Raw genomic sequence first — 23,519 nt, 5'->3', positions numbered from 1 at the left:
AACCTGATAGTGCCCTTAGAAAAGGAAAAGTGAATAGCCAGCAGCCATGTCCTCCCTCCATATTCCCTCTTCACATGTCACTTAAATCATTCAGTTAACTCTTTCACTTCTGCGTTTACTTTCTCTCATCCCAGAGGAAGACCTGTCCTTGGAGCAATGCTAACACCAGAATGCAACATAATGGAGAAAATTCAACAAACAGCAAGCTTTTGTCCAGCTTAATCAGTTTTGCTGAGGATGACCTAATCTAAACAATATGTGCAGGATCACATAAGAGAAAGATTTGTTTAGTCGTTCCCCCCTGGTTCGTAAGTACCTGCAACGTGTCAGGGACTGATGTAAAGAAGGCCTCCCCAGCACACTAAGCACCTGTTATTCTCCCTGACTTCATGGGGAGGGTGCTCAGTAGCAGTAGATCACAGGATCAGGGCAAATCCCTGCATTTCAGTAGCCAGACAACTAGCGCAGAGCAAGGATCAGTGGCAATACATTTGTGGTGCGCCTTCCCGGCATTTGCATAATGATACAGGTTGTTCTGCAGGGCCGGTTCTTGCTGCTGCAGTGCTTTGCTGCTGTGCTCGGAAGCATTAACAAAGACAATCATCTTCATTAAGTAGGCTTTTATGCACTGAGATCGCTGAGAAAACTGACAGGGTTACATTGTTCAGCTTAAAAAAACATACAGTACAATCAATTCGTGTTGCTGTTCTATCTGTACTCACAGAAACAACAGCGTTAGATAAAAAGCCGCATTTAAACAACATTAAGAAGTGACACAGACCCTCAAGTATTCGGAAAAATAAGACGAGTCAGTCATTTTTCTGCTGGTCCTTTCATCCAACTCCTTGGGCTCCAGAGCCACTGACTTGTGGCTTCTTGCTTCAGTGTCCTAGTTGTCGAAGGTTGTGATATACCAAGTGCACGGGAGCAATGCTCTCTATGCATTGCACACAGAAAGACAGCATGACCTCAGGACTCAAAGCAGGTCTGGGAGCCAAGAAGTCTTGAGGTTTTAATCTCCTCTCTGCCACTTCCTTGCTACTAGCTTTGGGAAAGTAAGTAAGCCTCCCTGCCTCAGTTTCCCTATCTGGAAGATAGATCAGAGGGCCTTAACGGACTGTTGCAAGAATGACTTAATTTTTGTACAATGCTCCAAAGATATAAAAGGCTGTTGTTAGTAGCAGCAGGCTTCGTTTGAGCAATTATGACATCAGATTAGAAATGTCTAAATACTATTCCAAAGAAGCCAATACAGGCGCACAGAAGGGACAATTAATCTATAAGAAGTTTAGAGGGAGGAGTTTTGGATCCTATCAGACTGATCACAAAACCACTCAATTCTCCATTATTGTATGAAACAATACTGACAGCCTTCCCTTCGGATTAGGTTGGCTTTGCTACTGTTCCCATTACTGTAGTATCCGAGGTCATGAAAAAAACCCAAAAATGCTGCATTAATTTGTCAAGGAACAGCTAGCCCTGTCCAGGTACAGAGACTGGATCTTGGAGTCACATCAGAAGTCACATTCAGCTAAAATCAAGCAAACTCTTTCCCCTCGGAAGATTTCTTCCTGTTGTGTTTGCCTGGTTGGTTTTGTGTGGATAGGAAGAGGTCTGGATTTGCTGAACTGCTGGGGTGATGACTGTCTTAAGGGAAGCAACACCTTTTTATTAAACAACAAAATTAAAAATAGGTTGATCTATTACCCTTCAGCAAAAAGGATATCAAGTTTCCAGCTTTAGGGTCTACTTCTGCTGCCCTCAAGCTCCCAGCAACTCTCAGTGGTCTCCAGGGAGTAGGAACATGCACTTAATTATTCAGAGCCTTTATTGCCTTGCTGGGGTGAACTGGCATCTTGCCACCGCAGAACGAGGCATCCTGACAGCGGGATGAGGATCGGGTGCTTTCTGCGTCCCAGCCATGGCTCCATTGCAGTAATGTCTGGAATAGCAAAAAGCGTTGTTGTCTTCTGTTCAGGTGCAAAGCCCTTTAAGACCCAGTTGCCTGCATTGGACCTAGCAGTTCTACCATCCAAGAGAGGCAGGAGACAGCTCTCAAAGAAAGAGGCAGGACTCGATTCTTCTCGGACAACATTTAAGAGCAACCATGATGAAATCCATGGAATGATACCATCACAAATCAGCTTGAAAGGAGACTTGGGCCACTGATTTTCATGGAAGCGCAGTCTGCTTTCTGCTCTCGCTCTAATAGCAACTGCTTTTTTTTCTTTTTTATGCGGTGGTTGGGCTCGTTTTCAGTCAGGTGGGCCTTGGAAGCTCTGCAGGCCATCCCCCGTCCGGCTTATTGTGGGCGAGTGAGCCCTCAACACCTGGCAGCTCGACAGCGTTACACGCTCATAATAAGGGTGGAATGTGCACACTGTAGCCATGAATAGTGAGTTATTAGAGGCCCGGTTCATGCACAGAAAAGCACAGACAAAAACCCTACTGTGATTTACCCGCACGGAGTTCAATAAACATTAGATCTGATGGCATTCATCGCTTTTTCATAGTACGCTCGATTACTGCTCAAGTTATTGCTCAAATGACATCATTCCTGGCACAGGAATTGATTGATTTTTTAATGAATATTCATATGGCATTTCAGCCAGGAGTAGGCATTAATATTCCAAGAAAGAAGAATGAAACGTACATCCTAATTTAATGAATGATTGTAAATATGTATCTGATGGATAATGTGACCGTGAACATTTAAAAAGGCATCCATAGTCACTTCCGATGCTTTTATTAGAAACAAAGGAAAGCAAGGGCGGATGCAGAAGGAGAGCAAATGGTGGACTGGGGAAAGGTAGGACTTGTCTCTCCCTGCCCAGGACATCTCCGTACTCGGTCTCAACCCAGCCCATCTTGTAGTTAAAGCACAAGCCTCACATCTAAGAGACAGATTCCTTCCTTAGCTCCGCCAGTGACTCCTTGTGTGACTGTAGGCAAGGTATTTAATTAGGGACTCTTATTTATTATGAACAGGACAAAGGAAATAAGATCCTCCCTTCCCACCAAAATGTTTTTGACAGATCCAGGAACTAAACCCAAGACTCCAGAGTTACCAGCTGGCAACTTACCCACCAACAAGCAGCTGTCATCCCTGTGCCTCAGTTTTCCCATATGTAAAATGGAGGTAAGATTATGTACCCCACCTGTGATATGTTAGGAGATTAATGCAGAGGGATTTTGGGGGGGAAGCATGTCAGAATCCTCCAGCAGAAAGCACTATGCAGGTGGAGTCAGTTGGTATTAATACAGCACATGGTTCTTCGGGCTATTTCGGCAGAGGTGATATCAATTAATCAGCAGGGGTGACATCAATTATCACTGCTGGCCAAGAGATTTTAACCACCCACGCCCCACAGAAAATCCCCACCTTTATTTGTTTTCTCTTCCTGTTTAGTATGCGGAAGTGCTGTTTGAACGTGCTGATTTTCCAGCTGCCAAACCAGCGTCTTCCACCCATACATGCACGCTGGCACGCCGACGAGCTGTCGTCCGGAGCTGCAGGCCAGACTGGCTGCTTGGATCCATTCAGTCCTCGTCCTGGTGGCTGAGTCAGCAAGGAAACACAGCCGCTCGACTCTGCCCTGCCCAGAGCTGTCGTGTTCAATACATTTCACTGCCTGATGCAGTCAAGGCTGGTAGCCCCCAAATGCCCATATATATATAAGTCAGACATTCCTGGGGTGTCTCCCTTTCCTTCAGCCCTGATCTGACAATTGTGGCAGCAGTTATACAGAGATAATGGACCCGAGTCTCTTCTCACTCCTATGAGCATCCGGCCTTCATTCAGCAAAGCGCTGATGCACGAGCTCAAAGCGAAGCACGACTTCTTAGGAAATCACTTGAAGACATTTACCTTTGAGTGTGTGCTTCAAACCTACACAGAGGGAGACATGTACTTTAGCGCTCTCCTGACTACAGCCATTTCCATGAATTGGGGCTTCCAGCAGGAGCTAAAGTCAATGGACTAATATTTGGAAAAGAGACTCGAGCCTGATAGCTCCCTGTTTCGGGAACTGAATGAACCCTTCACTGTCAACATCGGTGACCCATAAAAGAAGAAATATATTCATGCCAGGTCTTTCCCTTTGGCCTTTTAAGACAAACAAATGCTTTTAAGAGCGGGTTTGATGGACCTGAATTTATTCCCCTTTATTTTTCCCACCAAATCAACAGTCTGGCATGCCAGGCTCCAGCTGAGTGCGTGCATTGTCCTCCCAGTACCGAGAACCAAATATCTTAGCAGGCCAGCATGTGAAATATTGGACTCAGGACAAAGCGGTTAGAAAAAAACTGAACCGGTTCCTTGCAATCTTTCCTCGGGGGGAGAGCCCTGCAGCTGGAGCCCTTGTTTGTACATCGAGATGCGTGGGACTGAATTTGCCGATAAAAATATATACAGAGTTATGCTTGGTATGGAACAAGCGGGCAGCAGCCGCGGAAGACTTCCCAACAGCCAGCATTTGGCTTGCCTCCAAAATACCCGAACAAAACAAAATTCAATTGGCATCTCTGCAGATTGAAGCAAGATTCCTCTCTGCAGCAAATGCTGAATAAACATTTCAGTCCTGTGCCATCCCCCTCTGTTCTCCCCCAGATCATGTGCTCTGTGGGACAGCAGAGATGCTCAAGGTCAAAAATGCATCGATATCAAACTGCGAACGAGACCTGCAATTTCCCTTCTCTCTCCTCTGCAATGCCAGTCTCTCGTGCCAGGCAGGAACACGGAGGAGCAGCTTCTCACATCCCCGCGGCGGGGCCGTTTCTCAAAGAGCTCAGCCACGCCTGCCTTGGGGCTGCGCCCCAGAGTTACGCCTGCCTGCACTAAGGCCAGATTCAGCCCTCTGCGCTCCCGTTTCGCTCTGAATAGCACGATGCTTTTCCCACTGCAGGCCCCAAGATATGTGCAGCAGATTATCGTGGCTCTAGATGTCTCCTGATCGAGTTTCCTCTTTGGGGGATTGTTTCTAGTGCGCTTGTCCTTCCCTTTGAGAAAGCAGTGGCTGGAAGGCTGCCTCCCACACCTGACAAATCAGCAGGATGCCTCCACACCATGTGAAAATAACCTCTGGGGGCAGTTGAAGTTGGGCCCAGTTAAAACAGGAGGTAGAGGAGGTAAGAGGCTTTCAGATTTGGCCCCATATTGCTTTTTTTTGTGTGCCATCCCAAGCCCGGCGGATGGATATGTGTGTGTGTACACACGCTGTAACCTGACCCGGCAAGCATTGTTTTCGATGGGGTTGGTCATTTTCCAGAAACAAGCAGTTTTGTTTAAAAGAGGAACAAGCTGAAACCCCAGCCTCCGTGAAGCCACCGGGACGTCTGCCCTTCATTGCAACGGCTCTAGGGTTTCATGCAAAACCTGTGCCGTTCTGCAGGTCCCGACTTCCCTTTCTAGCGGCTGGTACCCGATGTTTTGGAGGCAGGTGCTGATAATCCCAGGGCCCTTTCACCCACCTGTTCTTGTTCGTGGGGGGGAAGAGCAGCACAGAAATCCCTCCCTGAGCTCTCTGGTGAGCAAGCTCTGCAAAGCAGGACACGCGTTTGCCCATGGTGGCAACCAGAGCAGGAAGTGACCTTGAGAGGTCAGCTAGTCCGTCCCAAGATGCAATCATCTCAGGCCTGGCTCCGATGTCACGATGGGTCCTTAAATCGTCACGGCCATTGTCAAAACCAGCCTCTGCTTTCATTCCTGTTGCACAGGCTTTCATAAGAAGCCAATACCAGCCCCAGGCTGAAACAAATTGAACCTGCATGGAAACCTCGGGACAAGCTGCGTCCCACCGGCCTGGGCAGCAACGCTCCAGAAATGCATTGCTAAATGCTGAGGCTTTGATTCGAACCTGGCTTATGGTGCTGAGACAAGAATAGCAGCCCCTTGAGTGCAGCAATATCTACTTTGCGGCTGAGCCTTCACATGGACCCCAAGGAGCTCTCCTTGAATGGAGTGTCTTAATCAGTACATAAAATGCTTTCGGTGAAATGCTGCCTTCCTCTGTTTATTTGTCACTACCGATGCTCCGGTGAACAGTAAATAGCAAATTTGTTGGCAAATCAGCACTCTCAGCTCGGCTCATTAGGAAGGTCTTCAGAAAGAGAATGCTGCATGAGTTGCCCTTTTAACTCACACTGGACCCTAACTTGTAAAAGCTCAGCATGTTATATGAAGCCTGAAGACATGTAAATCTCTCCTGAACTGTGAACCTGTCAAAACCAAGATAGAGTATTTCGTTCCTATAACTCTTAGGAAGGAGCTTTTGGTTATTAAAGGGACACTGTCTGATTAAAATCCATCTATTTAAAAAAAAAAAATTCAATCTACACTCTTAAGAACAGCTCGGATTATTAAAAATGAAAAAAAAATCTAATATCCTTTTCTCCATTTGCTATTTGCATTTCCCACCCGGCTTTGGATTGCACAATGGCGAGTTTCACATTTGTTTCCAGTCTGATTCACTTTCTGGGTCGTATGAACTAGACTGAAGTGACAGAGGCCGGACTGTGACCACTGGAGGGCAAGTGTCATTCGTGTGCGTGCATGTGTTTGATTTGAAACTTTAAAAAACCCTTGGAAATAGTTTTGTGGATCTCGAGGCTTTCTGGAACCCCATGTTCGAGTCCAGTTTGATCCCAGATTTGATCTGTAATGTTGCAGCAGCAGCAACACACAGCATGGGGGTGTACTGAAGCAAGGGTGTTGAGGATCAGCCGTCAGACCCCAGGAAATTCAAAGGGGTTCCCAACATGTAACCTTGCCCAAGAGTATCTTGACTCACTTGGGGCCTGACCCAAAGCCCCTTGAAGTCGGCTCCCTTTGACCTCGTTAGGTTTTTTTCAGCATCACAAATAGCTCCTTGGAAGCAAGTGACTCACACGCCTAAGTGCTCATGGGATCGGGCTCCGAGCTTGCAGGGCCGTGCTTTGCTCCTGCGAGAGGCCAGACCCCGTACGGACTCACTCCTGCTCTCACTGATGACAGCGGGGGTCTAACGCAGACTTCAGTGGAACCAAGGGTCTATATGAAGCGAGGGGGTCTGTATATCATGATTACCAGGCAAATGTGTGTGTGGACTTGTGTGTCAGGCAGGGAGCATGCACATGCAAAATATGGGCTTCTCACAGATAGCAGGATGGGGCTGGAACGTGTGGCCGCTGTCTCATGCGATGAGGTTTCAAATAACTTTAATGTCCGAAAAAATTATCGTGACATTACATCAAAGGGGCAATGCCAAGTGTTTTTAATACATAGTTTTAAACATGATACAGAAGCTTGGAGATAAAATTCCAGCGTGGACTGACTTTATTCTTAAACTTGCAGTGAATAATAAAGAGTGTCTGGCCTGCCTCACCACATCCCCTTCCTGAGCAAATAGTCTGTAACAAGTACTCTATTGTATGATGATACCTCTTCTGGAAAGGCCAGAAATGCAGGGTTTCTCCAATGTATTCATCACAAATTCCTTTACTCGGTAGCAGCATTTCCAGAGAAGTGAGAAATCTGAAAGGAGGAATGATTCATTTAATGAACTCACATTGTCTTGACAGCCTGACTTCAGTGGACCTCACCGGTGCCAATGGGAGATTTGTCCGAGTGGGAAGTGGCTCAAGAGATCAGCATGCGTCTCCTGGAGTCTGATGTGGTATCTTCCATGGAGCTGGTTTTTGGATGTGCCAGAGCAGATGATTAACTTTGCTGATGAACATCCAAGGTCAGGACGTGGCCCTTGGCACCGGTCATGTGGTTGGGTTTGGCAAGAAGAAAGCGAGCAGCATGCAGTTACCCCATCAGGAAAACGCTGCACATGTCTACCCTGTTTGCACATTTCTGCCACGTTTTCTGGAGCCAGCGGAGTGTGCGGGGGTAGGTCGGGACAGACTCTCGCTCAATGCGAAGTTCCTGGTTATGGAGTCACGCGTCCTGGCTGTGACGGGCCCTGGGTCTGGTACAGCAAAGCTGTTTACTAACCATTGGCTGTATCAGTTCAGAGTTTCATTGATCCCTATTATACACCCCCTCTGGAAATCAGGCTCCCCACCTCAGGATATGAATTGCCTCTTGTGCGAGATACCGGATGGAGAGCTCTTTAAGCAAAAGAGCGGGCAGAGCATCGGCCTCCAGCACACACGTCCCTCCGCATGCTTCCACTGACATGCCTCCGAGCCGGGCTGAAGCAAGAGGAGAGTTCAGCCTCCCCGGGCTTTTCAGTCCTTGATCTCTCTGCAAAGATCCAACAAGGCTGCCAATTGTGCTGGTGGCTTTTGTGATGCTGATGCTCGTCCCCCGGGCATTCAGCTAAGATGCACCAGAGCCATCGCACAAAGGTCACTTTGCAGCCCTCAGACGGTACTGACAGATCCCTTTTAGAAAGACTTAAAATTCAGCCCCCAAAGCTATTTTGCAATGAAGGCAAATAGCAAAATGCTGATGCTTCATCTCAGAACCAGCGCAGCCCCTGCTGCTCTCACTTTTCTTCGGCTCTCCAAACTGGTTTATTCTGAACCAGCCCTACTTTTCCCCTCCTTCCCCCTTTTTGCAAATGTTTTGCCTGAAAGGACTTTTCTACAGACTTATGAACAGGGACCTAGCAACTTGACTGTTTATAATGAAAAGGAGGTGACAGACTTCACTACGGAGAGGCTTTTGGACACTAGCTAACCTCATCTACACACAGACAGTGCATTGGTTTAAGTTAAGCCTTGTCTACTCCAGATAGCTGCCCTGGCTTGAGTGAAAAGTTTTTGGATCAATTGAGTTGATACGTCGTATGTGGAGACTTTTATTTCAGATTAAGAAGGGTTTCTTCTGCTTCAGCTTTGGCCTCTCTTTAAATTTAAGCTGAATCAAGAACCCAGGTTTAGGTCAATTTGAGAGCACCTGCACAGGTTTCTGCCCCAGCTAACCTACAGCAACTTGAAATAGCAGCTTTAGATAAATGCTCAGATCTGCACATAGACAAGCATATAAACGGCAGCGTGTCTCTGCGATTGCACCCAGGCTACCAAGACAGCAAGAATTCAGGGCAAAGTGCGACTGCCCCGGCCCTTCCTAGCACTTAAACATGGTTTGAGGAGCCGAATAAAAATATCTTTGCATTTTCATTGGCTGATTACTGGACAAAACTTTCCTTCGGACTGACATTTTCTGGGCATGCCAACGGCTTTGAAGCAGGAAGAGAAAATGAATGTGGAGAGTTGGCAGGTGAAGGAATGTAATGAGAGATTTTTTCCCCGGCAGCGGAGCTGTACAGGAGCTATGGAAACCTTGCTTGGCTAAACAAAGACGTTAGAAGACAACAAGGCTTCGGCTCCTCTGGCAGCATCTTCTCTGTAGCAGCTGCCTCTGTCAGCCAGAGCCCCCAGTAGACAAGAAAGCCTTTGTGGGTGGAAACATCCAGTGTTACCTGCAAACAGGTCTCAGGTAAACTCCTCCCTTTCACTGCTACTGCTGCCGGTTAATCTTATTAATGCCACCAGGGATGACATCCCCAGGGCAGGCTAAGGGGCAGGGTAGATGAACAAGGAGGAGAAGACACAGTCAAATTAGGTGTGCATCCTCAGGAACAGACTCCCACTGATATGAAGGAGAGAGAGGTGCCTAAATACCCTGCGAATCAAGGCCCAAGTGCTCTTGTTCCAGCAAGGGAGGACCTGGCCCACAATGCAGCCGGGACGTGGCAGGCCCGTTGCACTGCTCACGCTAGCCGTGCAGCGGGAACACATGGGAAACACCTCAACCTGTGCCCACGCAGGGGAGCTCTGGGGATAGTTCTGGCGGTGCTTCCTGCCTGGATCGCCACAGTCCCGACTTGGGCAAGGCCTTGAAAGTGAATTTTCATCCCGGTGATCCTGTCTACACAAAGGAGAGTTGTACGTTAAAGTAGCTACCCCGCTACAAGCTGCTGACACAGGTGCACCGGACCCCACACAAAGCTGGGCCGGCGGTAGCACGGCTTGAACTTCCAAGCTGAGGAACTGCCGTGATGAAGTTGCAATGGCAAGAGTGACCTGAATGTGGAAAGGGCTTTGGTATGCAGCACCACGTGGCAAAGAGCAGCTCGTTACTATGATGGCGACATCTCCCCCATGACTTGGGAGCTGTAAGGTCATGGAGAATATGCCCAGAAGGACCAGAGGAGCACGAGTAGTTTCATACATGTCGCAAACTGGCATGGCTCCAGTCTCATCAGTTATTCCATCACCTCCTTTAATTCACCCTGCTGTATTGCTCGCACTATGCTAAACCCCACGTGCTCCTATTAACTGGTAACCAGCTTGATCCTCAGTGGGCATGTCTACATGAGATGCTTACTACACGGTGCCAGTCAAACACCATGCTAATAAGCTACCGCGCAGTACTTTTAGGCTACTGCGCAGTAAACCGTCACCAAAAAAACGTGCTCCAGTGCTACTGTGCAGTAAACATAGTTACTGCACATTCAGTTAGTACTTCATTAAGAAGTACTAAAATACATGTGCAGTAACTATGGTGCATTAATGAACATTGGGTGCAAACTGGCTCCATGGACCACATCTGAGTTGGCCCAGCTGGCCCCTGGTCCTCACTGCACATATCATAGGAAATGAGGGTTGAAGGGACTTCAGGAGGTCACATCTCGTCCAACCCCCTGCTCTAAGCAGGGCCATCCCCAACTAGCTTGTCCCAGCCAGGGCTTTGTCTACCTAGGTCTTAAAAACCTTCAAGGATGGAGACTGCACCACCTCTCTGGTCCAGTGTTTTCCTACCTTCCTAGTGAGAAAGTTTTTCCTAACACCTAACCCAAATTTTCCTTGCTGCAACTTGAGAACATTGATCCAGCCATTGGGTGTTTGGGGTGACTGAAGCCATACAAGTGAAAGCTATTTTCACTTCTCCAGGAACAGGGGAGTGGCATGAAGTTAGCATGCTTGCTAAGAACCAGACATGGGCTTCCCATAAAGTGGAGCTACTCTCATTTGGGGATAGCATAACACAACCAGAACTGACTCTGAGCTTGCTTTCTACGTGAGTGGCACATTATCTCCAGCGAGAGCAGCCTGCTTCTTTGGATGTACCAGCCGAGAAATGAAACACTCAGCTTCACGATCTATGCTCAGGGAACACATTCATATTTGCTTAAATTATTCAACCTGCACAGTACATGACTTTGAGCAAGGCAGATGTACCTTCTCCCTCCCTCTCTCGCAGGGTCTGGCTGTGCTCACACATAGGAGTCTGATGTCAGCCACTTGTTCTGCTCCCATCCGGTTTCACTATGCCTTTGCTCGTGTGGTCATTGTGGATGGGGTGCCCTGAGTATAAAGTGTGTGCAAATTGGTTTTAAGGAGAAGGCATGCAAATTCCTGCTTCCCCAAGTTATAACAGAGACTCTGCTTTTAACCCAACTAAATCAACGTATGTACTTGTGCAGAAACATTCAAAGTCATCTGCAACTAACGGATGCGACTGTCCTGCCCTTGCAGCTGGCGCATTTCCTTACCCATCTGCATTATGTTTGAGCAGTCACTTACACAAGGTTGTTTCTTGTATTTTTAAAAGTAGAAATCACTCACTCTCATAAATCCAAATATTCTGGCTGTGTGCTGGAAACGACCTTTCTTTCCCCCAAGACCCCACTGGCTACCATCTCAGCCTCTGAGCGGCAACTGCAGCCACTTCCTCTCTGTGTTCATGCAGGACTGGTTTAAACTGCTGAAGCCACTGAAATGTGGTCGCACTTGCAACGATCCCCATTTTACCAGCTCTTATGGGCAAATACCCCTTATGACACACTCAGCAGAGACCAGGACAAGTCATGATCCATCTGCCTTGGGATTTCATAGTACCCTGCATCATTGCCAAACCCGAGCACTGTCCATGGAAAACCAATGGCAATAACAAAGTCCTCAGTAGACTTCATGGAGCCCACAGCACTTCTCCTTTTTGCACCAGCTGAGATAAAACCCTGTAATGCATCCTGCTCTCCTCCGACTCCCAACGCATGGTCACAACTGCATTCAAACCCTGTCTGGTTCTGCCATAGGGACTTGTCTCTGCGCAGTCAAGGGAGAACAGATAATGCCAGTGATTACAGACAATGCACTGCGCAGCGGTTGCATGCCCTCAGGTGGAAGAACAACCGGAGTAATGAGTGAGTATTACCGACAGTGCCGTAGGATCAGCAGAGCAGCGGGTGGGAGTCAGGACACCCAGGTCCCACTCTGGATGTTTTGCTGGTGACCAACTCCCCTCCCAATTAATGTACTCACGATTAATGCACTCAGCTAAAACAACTGACGCAACCACATCCACCCTGCCGGGGTATTTGTGAGGCTTGATTATAGTGGGCCTGACTCTACGGCTTTACACCTGCACCAAGTGTGTGTAGAGCACTCCCCACCCCCAGCATGACTGCTGTGAAAAAGACTCTCCAGTTGTACTCAGCTTAAACAACCAACCCATCAACACATTACAAAAATAACTTTAATGCAGGTGGCAGGTTTCAGGAAGAATTATTAACAGGCACTCAAGACACCGAGCTGTTTCCATGTTCCAAAAAGTCAACAAGAGGCAAATCAAACACTTGGCATGTTAATTTGTACATTCATTCCTTCGCCAGCAGGGCTAATGCAACTTTGTCACCACATGTGTAATTGCCTCTGCTGTTTGGCCCGTGCAACAGATCTTCAGAGCTTGGCTTTGCATTCCCCACATACTTGAAACCTTCACTAGCTTGAGACAGAACCAACCATCGGGAGCTGCGGATCCAAAAAAGAAGGCAGGATTAGCTTCCTAGAAGGGACGCCGTTAGATCAGATACAACCCAACATGTAGGTCGGGTAAAGTAACCTCTCGCAGAACTCATAGCAAGTGAAATGGGTCTATTATTCTCTTCTACTTTTGGCTGGAAGCAAATTTTAAAACATTCATCTGAAAATCCGGAAAACTCAAACATGGCAGCATTGAAACATTAAAAGGGAAAATGATTAGACACAGAATGAAACCAACTGGCTTGTTCCCAGTCCAAAATGCAATTGCATAAAAGGAAATGAACAGCAACAATACTGAAAAGTCAGTTCATGTTTTTCCAACTCTTTCAATGTTAATGGTGTGAAGTGTTATCCGCAACATAACAAGACTTAAATGAAGAAACTGTTTTATAATCTGACCTGGTCCTTTCAGGGGTTGGCAAGTTTGAGAAACACAGCTAAGTCCAAGGGAAAAAAAAACAAGTTTCCCAGCAAGGCAGAGTTTGCGAGTACCAGTTTCAAATACAGTATTTCTGACAACTATCTTTCCTGGCCTTTTCTCCGTCTCCTAAGGGCGTAGAAAGAGATTCCAGCTTCTACCCACATGGTTATTTGGTCTGCTCTGCCAATTAAAACCAAACCAAACCAAACCAACAACTTTTTCAATGAGGAAAGCTTTGAAGGGAAACACAGTTTATTCAAAGCACTTGCCTTTGCATGACACAGCCTCTTTTTTGGGACTGTTCTTAGTTATGGCTTGGTTAAGAGGTTTCTCCCTCACTGCCCACCTTCTCCTTTTTGGGCTTATAGGTCACCTTCAACATCTCCACTACTTGAGAGAAGTATTTCCTTCAAAGTGAGCGTAAATGCTTTTTAATAAGCACCCTGAATTGAAAAAACTGATTAAAATTCCCAATCACGACCAAGATCTTACTTATTCAGCAACCTCCCAGGCTGTTGTGAGGATTAATTAGCTAGTGGCTGTAAAATGCTTTGAAGATGAGACGTGCTATATACGTGCCACATAATACTCTGGTCTTGCGGACCTCAAATGTTCATATTATTACATCTTGAAATAAAATTATTTGAAAATTACTCGCTCTTACGTGGCTACATGACAATGCTAGGGTCATCACACCTGCAGCCGTAGCTGATAAAAAAACACTTGCACCTACAGATTGTAAGGGACACAGGAGCTTGCACTGCTTTGGTGTCTATGACACTGCATTTTGCTCTTCCATCCAAAGAGTGCCCCATTCATCCAATGCCATTATGCCCGTACTGCAGATGTGCAAAACAAGGGTCAATTGAAGTGAGTTCTCCAAGCTCATGCTATGGCAGCAGCACATCTGGGAACAGAACCCATACAGCCTGCTGCATGGTTATCTGCTGCGATCACAAACTCCTTCTCTTCATGGGATTGCAAAACCCTAAACTCAGGACTTGGTAAGGGAAAGGAAATGGGGCACTTGGTAGCAGGCCTTTGGGTACATTTGTAGGAAGGAAGATTAAGGGGCTATTTTCACTGGCATTTAATTTTGTGCCTGACTTACTCTTCACATGGCCTCCTCCTTTCTGGAACTCAGCCAGCTTCCCCCTGGTCTTGTGATGCGGGAAGCACGCTCACTTGAAACACAAAGTGGAGCTCTGTCTGCAGAGGGGCAGGGTGGAGTTCAGTAGTAATGCAATACACTGCAACATGGGGGCCACATTTGGTCCTTTCCTGCCCGGAGCAGCCAGGGTTGGGATAGCTCCACGGCTCATACTGCAGGCAGGGGGAACCCAAAGAGCATCCCCCATTATTCCTGACTGTCCCTTCCTTCTGTTCTTGCTCACCTAAGTTGAGATGAATACACTTCAGGACTGGAGTTTCCCCCCACTATCACCTCTTAGGGTCAGATTCAGTATCTTAAGTCTCACAAAGCGTAGGCAGGGGATATGGGGAAAGAACAAAGATGACTTAAGTGTCTTTGTCACCAGATTTGGTGGCTCAGTCACAGTAGCTCAAAGGTCTCCTGCATCTTAGCTCCCTCTGGAATTAGCAAGGCTCTAAAACCAGCCTAAAGTGCTCAGCTACAACCTCTTCCACTCCCCTTTGATGGGAGCTGCACAAAGCAGCTCTCTAATCCGAGATGGCTGCATCATTTAGGAAACCCCTTGCTCCAGAGTCAGATATCACAAATCAAACTGCAGTTCCTTACACAACACAGGAGAGGGGGAGATCTCTCTCTCTCTCTCTCTCTATTATACAGATAGATCTATCTATCCATCTAGAAACAGACAGATAGATCTATCTATCCATCTAGAAACAGACAGATAGATCTATCTATCCATACAGATAAATAGATAGATCTATATATAATCTCTAGATAGATCTATTTATCTCCCCTTCTACATATATATAAAATAGGTGCTAGTAATTCAGAAGAGATGCTTCAGTTGTGAGTAATTGAAAAGTGACTTGATTGCTTTCGGGGAGGTTACCCCAGAATAAGACCTGGTGGGATATGGAATTATCTGGCTTCTATCCTCCAAATCAATCACTGCCCTCTTCCTGCCTACAGAAGTGGTGGCAGGACAGGCTCCTGCATCTGAAAAGGAAACTTAGCAAAGCGTTCACTGTGCAAAATAAAGTTTTCTGCTCCTGGAACGAAGTAACACCCTGCCCATCTACAAACAAAAAACAATCTGCAGACAGGTACAGCATTGATCCAAAAGGAGCGCTGATAAATAAATTAATTTATATTAAATAAAAAAGAAGAGGATATTCACACACTCTGGGGTAGAGGAAGAATCACCTTCTCGGCCCACATGCGCTCATTTTATTTACATATCCACAAACACCATGAAACACCAGCCCAACCCCCCCACTAGCAGCATGGTCACATGAATTCCATAGATGAGCAGTTCATTCATGAGGCTGAAGTCCACCCGCCTTCGCCCCAACAAGAGGAGGATGATGGAAAGTTTGTACTGGAAACGCAGAAAGATCCGGATGCCAAGGTACTGAAGGCAAAACAAGATAGAGAGTGCCACCCAGAGGATGGAGGTAAACAGGCTGCAGCTGAAATACAGCAGGAACCGAATGAATCCATACATCCATCGGGACTTCAGATAGATGTCAAAGTTGTTGTACTTGGTGCGCACCAAGTGAGTGGTCCTTACCGGGCCACAGGCCGAATGCAGGCATGTCGTGTGGGGGCCGTGGAAAGAACGGACCCGGCGGGGAATGGGGATTACAGGCATCAGGCACCTCTCAGTTCACAGAGTCCCAGAGCTGGATTTGCAGTGAACATATTGGGTATCATCCATGAAGATGGAACAGATCCAGCAACCTATGAATGCAAATTCTCTGCTGAGTTTCCAGGAAGGAACAGGCCTGCAGGAAGGAACAGAAGGAAAATACATTTAAAAAAATCCCCAAAAAACCCCCAAGGGAAGGGTGGATCTTCTCCAGCTTGGCTCCTGCTCTCAGCTGCTCTGCCACGCTGTACTCACTCACTCACTTGCCTGGGGTAACATATTTGTCGATGGGCATGTAGAACATCATTTTTTTCCATTACTACCTAACTAGAGGTTTACAAAGCACCCAAGCAGTGTGCTATCTAGATGTGCATCTTAATCCATCAAACATCATGATGGTAATGGAGCAGAGGCAAGAGGCTTAGGGGCACAGCCAGGCATAACATTTGTACTGGTGTTGAATGATGCAGGTATAAACCGTTAGGATCCACTTTTGCATCTGCAAGTTCATACAATGGTACAAGTGCAGCAAAATTACTGCAGCTTTCCCAGATCACACCAGCTCATGCCTGTCCTAGACTGGCAACCTCCATCTTCCTTCTTTTTCAAGCAGTTAAAAGATGTCTGTCCACAAGCTGGAATATTTTCATGACAGTTTTACCAAGCTGGCGGACATAGGGCCTGCTTCCTTAGTCAAACAGTACAAGCCTGCCACCAGGGCAGCTCTACCGCCTGGGAAGAGTAGCGCTAACAGGCATTTGCATTTGATCCTCATTCACTTTTTCCACTATTTATTCATTAATCAAGCCAGGCTCTCAAAGTGCTTTATAAGGGAGCCATGTGGACACAGGGGCGATTCTGAGCTGTTGCTCGCTTCAAACTTGGCTAAGCTTCTCCAAATAAGCAAACCAGAAAATAATGGTTGCGTTTGTGAGAACAATGAATCAATCATCGCTTTACGCTCTACAGGATGCACCTCCCTGCGCTGGATGAGCCCTGAGGGCTCACTGCGCTCTGCAGTCTCAAGAGGTATTTACCTTATTTCCCCCTGCATTCTCTACAAAGATAAATGAATGATCTTTGGTCTTTACAGTTTATAATCTTAACATCCTTCCATGCAGCCATTGTTATCTGACAGGGATGAGCATTAGCTTGGTGGCTGCTCTCCGTTTCACCTCCTGCGTCTACGGTGCCAAGTTCCGGGAATTATGAGAGGACAATGTGCTCATCAGATAATGCTGTTAAATAATGGGGGACTTCCCCCACCTCTTCATACACTCCCAGCTGGGATGTCTCCTGCCCTTGCCAAGTGAGAAGCGGTGTCATTGCCAGGGCTCATCTTAAGAAGTCTTACTTTCTTTTTAAAGCGTTAAGGACAGATTTGTGTCACTAACAAGGCTCCTGGCACTTCATCATCTGGCTATAGGGACTTGATCTACCAGAATATCCAAGTACTTCGAGGACATTACAAAAGCATCAGTCACATCTGCCTCATTGACTTGGTGTGTGACCTTGGGCAAGTTATTTAACCTCTCCCTGCCTCAGCAGGCTCCACAGAGACGATAATCCTGACCTACTTCACAGGGACGCCTGTTATTCTGCCCTTTTATGCACAATCTCCCAAGGCAACGTTGCCTAAAGCCTTCTTGCACAGTATGAAACAATGACTTAATAGGCAGATATGGATGGCCTTGTGGTTAAAGTTTTCAGGAGATTCAGGGACTCTTCTTTCGTGTGCCAGAGGCATTCTTTATGGCCTTAAATAGTTCCTTTCCCCTGCCTTTCCCTATACTTCCTAATCTGTTAAACTGGGAATATTCATATTTCACAAGAGGTCTGCAAGAATAACTGTAGTCAAGGATGAAAAGCACTCATGTACGAGCATAATAAACACTATAGAAAAGGCTTAAAAATAAAAGCAATTGACAAGCCGAAAAATAAATGCAATTGAGATCCTTGGCTAAAAGGCAATATGAAGTATTTTTTTATTATTCTAATTATAGAATGAATCGTTTTAATCTTCTGATTAAAATGGTGATTGATCTAACATGTAGTGCTAAATAAGTCACAACTTGCACACAATAATAGTATTCAACTTAATGAACTAGTGCGCTACTTTCCATACACTATACATCCGATTTCAAAATATTCTTAGAAAACGCTTGTGAATGAACCAATTGGCCACTTACAAAATGCGAAGGCGCTGTATATTCTGGAATCAGATCTGACAGTGTCAGTCACACCCCATGTAACATCGGTGACAGCTTTCTTTTAAAACTATGATCCCCTCTTGAAGACCTTTAACTGGAATATTATAATTTCTGAGATCCAGGTCCTCCAAACCGGCACCAGACAGGCAGCCTAATTGAAAAGCATGATTATTTACCTCTTTAAGAGTTAACCACATGCCTAAGTGTTACCATCAGAGCCTAAAACCCAACATGTGCATCTGCACTGTCTAAACACCCTTCCTTTTCACAGGATTATGCCAGGCTACAATTGATAACTAGATTTCTGTTTGAGCTCTGTTCTAGAGGAAGAACTGTTTTCTCTCCTGCAGTCTAATGTGAGTGATCTGCTCAAACAGCTGAGCTGACCAGGCTTCTTAATAGCAACAGCCTGTCTTCATTTGCATGCTGCCATGCCCATTGTGTAAACACGAACGGCTTTAATGGGTTTATAATCTCAGGTATGATCGCCACTGAACTGGGAGAAGGGGCATTGCAAGATGAAACGTAAACTTTCAAGACCATTACACTGTAAATGGCAGAACCACCCATTCAGCACAAGGTTGGTAATCCGTTGACTTTTCTGGATACAGCTGAACTCATGTAATGGCAAGAATATTGATGTTTCCCAGAGACATCCAGCCTTTTAGGTACAGTGACAGAGACAGCTAAAGTGCTGAATAGCCTCACAACAGTCTAGCTTCAAGTTGATCTAACAGATAAAATAAAGACTGTTTCAACTTGCTGATATTACAAATTCATAATTTCACAGCTACCAAAGCAATTTATTTGTTCTGTCCCAGATCCCACTTAATCCCCTCCAAACAGCAACCTCTTCTGAAGAATATTTGTATCGGAGCCTTCTGTATAGGTGGCTGTCTAAAACCCATCTCATGGAGTCCACAGTAGTAACCAACAATTAGAATCATAGAAAACAAGGGTTGGCAAGGACCTCAGGAGGTCCCGTCTCGTCCAACCCCCTGCTCCAAGCAGGACTAGCCCCAACTACATCATCCCAGCCAAGGCTATGTCTACCTGGGTCTTCAAAAATTCCAGGGATGGAGACTCTACCACCTCTCTATGTAACCTGCTCCAGGGCTTCACCACCCTCCTCGTAAGAACGTTCTTCCTAATATCCAACCCAGACCTCCCTCGCTGCAGCTTGAGCCCATTGCTCCTTGTTCTCTCATTTGCCACCGCTCAGAACAAACTAGCTCCCTCCTCTTTGTAACTAAGCCTCTCCTCACCAGGCCTGTCCCCCAGCCCCTGAACCATTTTCACTGCCATCCGCTGGACTCTCTCCAATGTGTCTACATCCTTTCTGTAGTGGGGGGCCCACAACTGGACACAGGACTCCAGATGTCACCTCACTAGTGCTGAGTAAAGAGGAAGAATCACTTCCCTTGATCTGTTGGCAACGCTCCTACCAAGGTGGACCAGGATGCCATTAGCCTTCATCACAACAAGGGCACACTGTTGACTCTTATTCAACTTTTTGTCCACTGTACACTGTAGTCCCCAGGTCCTTTTCTGCACAGCTGCTGCCCAGCCAGTCTGTCCCCAGCCTGCACTCATGCATGGGATTGTTCCCTCCTAAGCGCAGGACTTTGCAGTTGTACTTGTTGAACCTCACGAGATTTCTTTTGGCCCAATCCTCCAATTTGTCTAGGTCTCTCTGAATCCTAGCCCTACCCTCCAGTGTATCTACTACTCTCCACAGCTTGGTGTCATCTGTCAACTTGTTGAGGGTGCGCTCCATGCCATCTTCCATGTCATTGATCAAGATATTGAACAAAACCAGCCCCAGGACCGACCCCTGGGGCACTCCACTTGATACCAGCTGCCAACTAGACATCAAGTCATTTACTACTACCCTTTAAACCCAACAGTCCAGCCAGCTTTCTATCTACCTTACAGTCCATTCATCCAACCCACACTTCCTTAGCTTGCTTGTGAGAATATTGTGGGTGACCTTGAGGACCTGTGCCATGATTTTTCCAGGGACTGAAGCAAGGCTGACCAGTCTGTAGTTCCCTGGATACTCCTGCTTCCCTTTCTTAAAGATGGGCACTATGTTTGCCCTTTGCCAATTGTCTGGGATCTCTCCTGATTGCCATGAGTTTTCAGAGATAATGGCCAGTGGCTCTGCAATCACATCAGCCAATTCTCTCAGCAGCCTCTGGTGCATCCCACCTGGCTCCGTGGACACATCCAGCTTTTTGAAATAGTCCCCAACCAATTCTTTCACCATGAAAGGCATGCTCACTATCTCCCCAAAATGTGCTGCCAGGTGCAGTAGTCTGGAAGTTGACCTTGCCTATGAAGACCAAGGTAAAAAAGGCACTGAGAACTTCAGCCTTTTCCACATCATCTGTCACTAGGCTGCCTCCCCCATTCAGTAAGGAACGCACGCTTTCCCTGATCCTCCTCTCGCTGCTGACATACTTGTAGAAACCCTTCTTGTTACCCTTCATGCCCCTTGCTAGCTGTTACCCTTCACACTCCAACTGCTCTTTGGCCTTCTTGATTTCGTCCCTACATGCTCAAACAATATTCTTATACTCCTCCCTAATTTTCTGTCCAAGTTTCCATTTCTTGTAAGCTTCCTTTTTGTGTTTTAGCTTACTGAAGAGTTCCCTGCAAAGCCAAGCTGGTTTTCTGCCATAATTGCTAGTCTTCCTTCACATCAGGATGTTTCATTCCTGTGCCCTCAACAAGGTTTTTTTGAAATACAACCAGCTTTCCTGGACTCCTTTCTCCTTCAGACTGGCTTTCTCCTGCCCGTCAGTTTCCTGAGGGAGTTAAAGTAATCTTTCCTGAAGTCCAGAGCAATTCTTCTGCTCTCCTTCCTTCCTTTCCTCACGATCCTGAGCTCAATTATCTTGTGGTTGCTGCTGCCTGAGTTGCCATCCAGTAATTTATAATGATACAAAGAAAAATCATTATTAAAGTATAAGCTCACTGCCCCCTCCCCCACATAGCCTTAAAGTTCAGTCCATGCGTAAGTGATTTTGTGGCTGGAGCCTAACCCTGCAATACTAAACTTAAGTGCTTGATCTTTCAACATCCACATTAATGCTAACTGTTCCACACAGATGTTGAAGAAATGGAAACCAGTGTTGTTTGGTACATCTTTCTTCCACAAAACTGCTGAATTGCACGGGTTTGTACTGGAGAGCTATTAAAGGAGTATCAACCCCAGGCAGGTGCAGGATTCTATCATCATGGATCTAATATTATAATCAGGGCCTAAATTCATTCACCTCCACAATAAAGCACTACACCTCAGGAAAGGAGAGAGTAAATAATGCCTGCTAGTTAGCACCTGGCTCAAGAGAAAAGGAAGAGAAATGTTGCTTAGGAACCTCTGAGAAACCTTCTCCTTTTATCACAGGGGTCTTTAAAGCCAACACAGACAGTAAAGGATATTTAGCCAACCTTTTTTAATCTTAACCATTATCTCTGTCCATATGCAGACATGAACTAGTTCAAAATTAAACAGGCAAAAATGGATTTGGATACCCAACTTTATGCACGAGACTTTTGAAGACTTTAGTCTTGTGTTTGTGGTTTAAAGATCCATTACTGCGGTGGAAGACCTACTTCAGAAGCTGAGTGAACCCTTTCTGGGTGTCATTTTCTATTTGTAAGGATTTCAACTTTGAGGCCTAGAGTAGACTGTCCCTTCACGCTGGCTCAGCGATAGCCAAATTGCCGTGTCTCAAAACACCCGAGCCCCTTTCTGATGGCCTCAGCAGAGAAGCTAACACTCGACTAGAATGGAAACCGCCCCCCGTACCTTTCTGTCCCTAGAAAGGCATTCCCTGCTAGTGAAAGCATATCAGGAAGTGAGTGTGTATGTTTGCACACTGAAGCATTGATGCCCAGGGTAGACTAGCTAATACATTTCTCTTTTTTCTCCATAAAAACGGAGTTCATGATTAAAAAAGGCAATCATTACCTAATACAATATCACCTCCTTGTAGAACACACATTGTTTTAGGCTGAGTTTTGCTCAACGTATGTATTAATAATCTGGAAATCGAGCAGCTAGGTAAGAGCATGTAGACGATGCAAAATTATGTAGATTGGTCAGGACAAGTTTGGACTTGGAGGAATCTCAGAGGGATACAGATGAGGTTGGCGAAAGGACTAGTACGGTGACAAATGGAGCTGACTGCTGCTAAAGCACACAGTGTGCTCTGGAGGGAGGAGATATGGGAACACCTCAGCCATCTTTCATGAGTCTAGATCAGTGATTTGCAACCAGTGGACCACAACACCCTGGGATGCCCCGAGATCCTTCCACGAGGGTGTTATAAATGTGAGCACTGTTGGGTGTGCAACAATGATCCCCAAGAAAAACACAGAGATTTCAAATAGGAACCTGAAGCATTAAAAACACCCTGACCCATTATGCTCTTTCTGAGCTCTTTGCAACAGAAGCATTGCTCTGGTATTTTTTTGTCTGGCCAAAAAATGAGCGAAAAAAAAAGAGCTAGCATTTTCTGAGGAGTGTCTTGAGTCTACAAAGGTTGAGAAACGCCCATCTAGTTTAACCACCTCAACTCAGGCACCAGGTATCGCCATAGGCAGCTCAGTGAAACCCTAGGCACAGTGCTCATAATGTACATACGTGGGCAATGTGTCTGGATGCATAGGAAACAGGATGGAGAATCGTGTGCAGCACATGATAACGGCACCATACAAATCCCTGGCGTGTCTGCTTCTAGCATCCTGTGCGCAGGGTTGGTCCCCCCATTTCTACAAACAGCTGCACAACTAAAGGGAACTCAGAGAAGGGTGACAAGAACGAGCCAAAAACTGGGGTGGGGGGTATTTAAAAAGGGTGCAATTATTTTACCTCATGAATTGAAGAGGGAACATGGCAAAAGCACCAGGGAGACCCGAGGTTTCTGTTCTCCCTGGCTGAGGCCCAGGACGAAATGAAACGATGGCAACTTTGCACCCTGTCAGAGGAACCATCCACGCGGCTCCACCACGGCACACAGCCGCAGACCACGGGTCTCGGGCACGAACCGGGAGCGTCTAGAGAGCAGCTGCTGCGGCGGCGCCTGGGGGAAGGCTTCCCGCGTGCCGCCGTGTCTGTGCCGGCTCCGCTCCAGGAGCGGCAGGTCGGGGGGATAGCCAGCGACACCCGCGGCTCCCCAGGGCCGGGGCCCCTGCTGCGGCCGGACCCGGGGCTCCCCAGCCCCATGCATTCGCACATGCACACACGGGACATGCCCATGCCCACACGCACACCCACGCGCGTGCCCCGCCCCGCCCGCACTCACCCCGTGGCCCATG

General features: G+C 46.7%; 1 protein-coding gene and 1 long non-coding RNA gene across 2 annotated transcripts; both read right to left on the bottom strand.

The window, feature by feature from the left end:
- Positions 1 to 605: 605 nt before the first annotated feature.
- Positions 606 to 5,705, bottom strand: LOC109314024. Its single transcript, XR_002102199.1, has 2 exons — positions 5,470 to 5,705; positions 606 to 1,942 (listed from the first exon to the last, which is right to left on the bottom strand). It is a non-coding gene; the product is annotated as an uncharacterized LOC109314024 (long non-coding RNA).
- Positions 5,706 to 15,532: 9,827 nt separating this feature from the next.
- Positions 15,533 to 23,519, bottom strand: CUNH9orf69 (chromosome unknown C9orf69 homolog). The gene is made up of 2 exons (XM_019540940.1): positions 23,507 to 23,519; positions 15,533 to 16,117 (listed from the first exon to the last, which is right to left on the bottom strand). The coding sequence occupies exon 2, from the start codon at positions 15,982 to 15,984 to the stop codon at positions 15,565 to 15,567; it is 420 nt and encodes a 139-aa protein (XP_019396485.1). The 5' UTR covers positions 15,985 to 16,117; positions 23,507 to 23,519; the 3' UTR covers positions 15,533 to 15,564.

This window comes from Crocodylus porosus, unplaced genomic scaffold (genome assembly GCF_001723895.1).
Source record: "Crocodylus porosus isolate Cpor-Errol unplaced genomic scaffold, CroPor_comp1, whole genome shotgun sequence".
In the NCBI taxonomy this organism is placed as follows: Eukaryota; Metazoa; Chordata; order Crocodylia; family Crocodylidae; genus Crocodylus; species Crocodylus porosus.
This window is presented reverse-complemented; position numbering and strand designations above follow the sequence as displayed.